This window comes from Cajanus cajan, chromosome 3 (assembly GCF_000230855.2).
Source record: "Cajanus cajan strain Asha chromosome 3, NIPB_CcT2T_4, whole genome shotgun sequence".
NCBI lineage: Eukaryota > Viridiplantae > Streptophyta > Magnoliopsida > Fabales > Fabaceae > Cajanus > Cajanus cajan.
Window position 1 is genome coordinate 59,210,651 of NC_138519.1, and position 2,018 is coordinate 59,212,668.

Below are 2,018 nucleotides of genomic sequence, written 5' to 3' on the forward strand. Positions count from 1 at the left end.
CTTTGGTTGAAGGAGACTGGAGGTAGCTCAGATTGAGTGAACCAGTATAAAACATCTGTACATTCTTTTTATTTTTCAACACGACTTACTTCGTATTTCATCTACTTTTTTTTCAACAAACTATTAGACAAAAACACACTTGATCATTGAAACTAAGAAACAGTTTTTTCTTTGGACGATAGAAACCTTTCAGACGGAAAACAAATTTACTCAATTTCTTAAAAGGGAAAATTTATTTTGGAAAAATCACTAACAGAAAAATCTGCTTAAGTTTTCCAACCAAGATTGAAATACTCAACTTAGAAACTATCCTTGCGAAGCAATTTCGAAAACTCTTCCTTCAAGAACACACACACACATTCAACCCCCCTTTCTGTGTGTATTTTCGCTAACTTCAGTTGGTATCAGAGCTTGACCCCTTGGGTTGAGCATCTAACACTACAGGGAAAACGATAATGGAAAATGAAGGACAAGCCATAAACGACCACCCCTCTTCAAAGAAGCAAAATATGACTACTGGAAGCAAATAATGATTGCATTCTTTGATGCATGCCATATAGATATGTGGGAAGTTGTTGAGCAAGGAAACTACATTCCGCTAGATCAAGCTGGCAACGAGAAACCCAGAGCACAATGGACTGAAGAGCAAAAGCAAAGATTTATAATGAACTCCAAAGCACGCAATGTGCTCATGTGTGCTTTGTCTGAAGAAGAATACACTAAAGTTCACAGCTTTAGAAGCGCCAAACAGATGTGGGACACCCTAGCCCTAACCTACGAGGGGTCCCTAGAGGTAAAACACAACAAGCTAAGCTTGTTGGTGCGTAAGTATGAACTTTTTGAGATGGAAGAAAGTGAATCTATACAGACTATGTTTGGAAGATTCCAAACCATTGTTAATGAACTTTCTTTCCTAGGTAGAACTTATGATAACTTTGATCATATTGACAAATTACTTCGAAGTTTACCCAGGAAATAGAGACCACAGGTCACTGCTCTGTGAACGTCCATGAATCTGGAAAAGCTCTCCTTGGAGGAGCTCATTGGACTGCTTAAAGTTCATGAGTTAGAGCTACAACAAGACGACGATGAAAAAAAACAAAAGTCTATTGCACTAACTGTGCAAAATAAAAAATTTACATCATCCTCTTCAAAAGCCCTAAAAATTGAGGATACGTCTGATGAAGGCTACAATGAAGGGACTTGAGACACAGACGATGAAATAACCTTCCTCTCAAGAAAGATTCATTCAATAATGAAGAAAAAGGGAGGAATACGATGGAGAAAGTACAAAAGAACTCCTAGAGAAAGAGCACAGCCATTATGCTATGAGTGCAAGAAACCTGGAAATTACAAGATAGACTGTCTGGAACTCGAAAAAGAAAAGGAAAAAGAAAGAGAGAAGAAGAAGTTGATCCCCTACTAAAAGAAAAAAGCCATGATGGCCACCTGGGAGGATCTCGACACAACATCATCTGAAGGAGACGAAGAAGCAAATATCTGCCTCATGGCAGACAGAAACTCATCATCAGAATCTGGTAATGAGGAGGTAACTGAATCTGATTTTCAAATTCTTGAGCATGCATACAATCAACTTTTGTCAGATTCAGGAAAAATCTCTACTACATATAAAGATCAAAAGAAAAGAATTTTGTGATAGACTATGGCCAAGGCCAAGGAATCCAAGAGGTGATATACTAAAAGAACCAAGAGGAATGGGATGATCTTAAAGACCTTTTTCTTATGTTTATACATATAGTAGTTCTTTTGTATAGGTTATTTTTGCCTTTGTATTTGTGAGGCACTTTACTTGCTTTTTCTAGTGTTTGTATATTGATTTCAAGGTAGGTTACTTGGAGAGTTTAACTCCATTTAACCTCCCTAATTGATTTATTCATTTTGTATTTTTTCAGTAGGGAAAAAGGGGTGACATTTAGCAAAGCTAGGGAGTGTACTTAGAAATTGGGCTTGAGTTGGGCCTAGGCAAAATTTTGCATATTGGACTCATTTTTCTCCTA

The 2,018-nt window shown here is 37.3% G+C and overlaps 1 protein-coding gene across 1 annotated transcript; it reads left to right on the plus strand.

The window, feature by feature from the left end:
• The first annotated feature begins 529 nt into the window (after positions 1 to 529).
• On the plus strand, positions 530 to 979 carry LOC145956356 (uncharacterized). The gene has a single exon (XM_083071941.1). It carries the CDS (start codon positions 530 to 532, stop codon positions 977 to 979), a length of 450 nt encoding a protein of 149 aa, XP_082928067.1.
• The last annotated feature ends 1,039 nt before the right edge of the window (positions 980 to 2,018 follow it).